The sequence below is a fragment of the Coffea eugenioides genome, unplaced genomic scaffold, assembly GCF_003713205.1.
Source record: "Coffea eugenioides isolate CCC68of unplaced genomic scaffold, Ceug_1.0 ScVebR1_1674;HRSCAF=2566, whole genome shotgun sequence".
Taxonomy (NCBI): Eukaryota; Viridiplantae; Streptophyta; class Magnoliopsida; order Gentianales; family Rubiaceae; genus Coffea; species Coffea eugenioides.
In genome coordinates, this window is record NW_020862093.1 from 5,647 (window position 1) to 8,297 (window position 2,651).

The 2,651-nt window shown below is 38.5% G+C and overlaps 1 protein-coding gene across 1 annotated transcript; it reads right to left on the reverse strand.

Moving 5' to 3' along the window:
* Nucleotides 1-646: 646 nt before the first annotated feature.
* Nucleotides 647-1,967, reverse strand: LOC113755733 (putative pentatricopeptide repeat-containing protein At1g12700, mitochondrial). Its single transcript, XM_027299644.1, has 2 exons — nt 1,961-1,967; nt 647-1,862 (listed from the first exon to the last, which is right to left on the reverse strand). The coding sequence occupies exon 2, from the start codon at nt 1,856-1,858 to the stop codon at nt 647-649; it is 1,212 nt and encodes a 403-aa protein (XP_027155445.1). The 5' UTR covers nt 1,859-1,862; nt 1,961-1,967.
* Between the last annotated feature and the right edge of the window lie 684 nt (nt 1,968-2,651).

Consider the following 2,651-nt stretch of genomic DNA (forward strand, 5'->3'; position numbering starts at 1 on the left):
AGGAGAGAGGAATGATCACAGAGTACAAACCATGAAATGCATTGAAAACGGGCAGGTAGCCACTCTTTTCATCTGATAGTGATGAGAAAGCTTCAACACATCGTCGCTTATCATATTAAACCTGCAAGTATTTAATCTTCAAATCTCTAGAATATGCTCAAAGATTGCTCCTCCAAGGACTGTTGATAAACTTTTTGAGACCAAAAGGACAGATACTGACAACAATATCAACTGCGAATCTACATCATGTACCTTTGGATGACTAAATGCTAGGAGCCAAAAAAAGCAGCAGAATATCCAAAGGTCCCAAATGAAGCCAATTAAGAATAAGATCCCCCTTCTCCATTATTTAGACTTCCATTACCCATTTTTTGAGCAAACTTCTCAATTATCTTAAAAATAGAGGGATCATTTCCACTATCTCTGTATGAATCTAGTAAAAGTGAAAAAGTAGACAAATGCAGCGAGAATCCTCTCCTATCCATTTCATCAAAATAAACCACTGCATCATTAAATTCGCCAGCCTTAAGAAGTCCTTGAACAATAATATTAAATGTAATTAGATTTGGAGTGCAGCCATTTTCTTCCATTTTCTTAATAAACTCTTTGGCTTCCTCTAGGAAACCTTCTGAAAAGAGGCCATTTATCATCGTGTTATAGTTGAAACATTAGGATCCAATCCTTTAGAAGAGAGACTATAGAAAAGATGCCGGGCGCTGTCAAGCTTCCCACATTTGCATAATCCATCAAGGACGATGTTGTACATTGTTATATGACAATCTACTCCATCAACTTCCATCTTGTGCAAAAATTGAAGTGCTTCCTCAACATGTGAATTCTTGCATAAACCATTCAACAAAACACAGTAAGTGTGAAAATTAGGTTTTAAGCCAGCAGCTCGCATCTCATCGAAAGCTTCGATTGCTGTAAGATACCACCCGACACTAAATAAACCCTGCAGGAAAGTGGTATAGGTAACAACATTCGGTGTTAACCCTTTATGTCGGATCTCTTGGAAGAGACTCATGGCTGCTTCCACTTTCATTTTCTTCATATAACCATTGATCAATATACTATGGCTTTGAACATCAGGATTAAGGCCGCTAGCAGCCATTTTATCAAAAACTATCTTTGCTTCATCCATTCGGCCTTGTAAACAGTACCCATCCATCAATGCGCTATATGTAGCATTATCAGGCTTCTGATTTTGCTCAATCATGATTTTCAGTACCTCCTCTGCACCTTCTAACTGTCCTTCCTTACATAGTGCATCAATAAGAATATTAAAAGTAATAACATTTGGAACAATATTATAAGCCTTCATCTCAGTCAAGAGCTTTTCAACGTCCTTCCATTTACTTAAATTGCACAGACCCCGGACCAAACAACTGTAAGTGATGACATCAGGGGCAATTCCTTTCTCAATCATCTCGCGTAACAGGGAGAGAGCTTGATCCATCATTTTATCCTTGCACAACCCGTCGATAATAGTGCTGTAAGCAGCTGTATCAGGCCTGCACCTTCCTCCTTTTTCCATGAATCTAAGGACTTGAATGGCCATGCTAGTGTTTCCAGCCTTAGAAAGCCCATCTATCACAGTCCCATACGTAATTTTATCGGGTACGCATAGCTTTTCATATATTATTTTCTTGAAAAATCCTTGTGCCTCATGAATTTTGTGTTCCCGAAAGAGTCCTTTGAGCAGAGTGGTAAAGGTGGCCGTATTGGGCAAAATACCTCGCTTGAAGAAGCCACCAAATATAGAAAACCCAAAATCCACTCTACCCAAGAAGCAGTAACAATTAATCACAATACTTAGCGTGTAATCATCAAGCGGAATGCATCCCAACTCAGCCATATCCCTGGAAAGAGAAAGAACCACCAAATATTGCTTCATCTTAACAATACGACCCAGCAGTCTATTGAAATGAACAACACTAGGCAGAGGTTTCATCCGTACCATCTGCTTGTAAAAGCCTAGAGCTTCATCGAGATTGCTGATACCGTCAATATCACTCCTCAATCTCCGAGACCCATAATGAACAATGTTGTTAGGCTTAGCCTGATGATGATTACTACTTTCAATACCAATAGTGAGGGCTGCAGAGTGAAAAGCTGATTGGATGGGGGTTGAATTTATTGGAGAAAGAAATGAAAGAGTAGTAAAAGCGGCAGTAGTAGCAGTACCTTTCGCCCCTGCTTTGTGACAAAGATAAGCAACAGAGAAGGCCCTTTTTCTCATCTTCTTGATGGTTTTGCCTTCGGAGTTCAGCTACAAAATCAGAAAGTCGCTGCTGAGGAGACAGAGTGAGGAGCGAAAGACGATGGTCCTCTTTTGTCTTTTGCTGAAGCTTGTCTTCTCCTCTCCTCTCAGGTTTTGTGATTAATTCATTCTTTTCTGGTTTCATTTTGTATTTTTGGTCTCTTTTTAGCATTTTTGGTTTATTACTCTGAGTTTGATAATATTTTTGGTTTTTTTATGAAAATAAACTCAATAATTTAATAAAACTATATAGAGACACATGAACATAAAATTATGAGAGAGTGACAATAGCATTTCCCTTTTGCTCATTCCATTTTAGACCAAAATCAAACAAAACCCCTCCCACATCAAAAGGTTATCCTCTTATGTTATTTTTAATTCTACATTA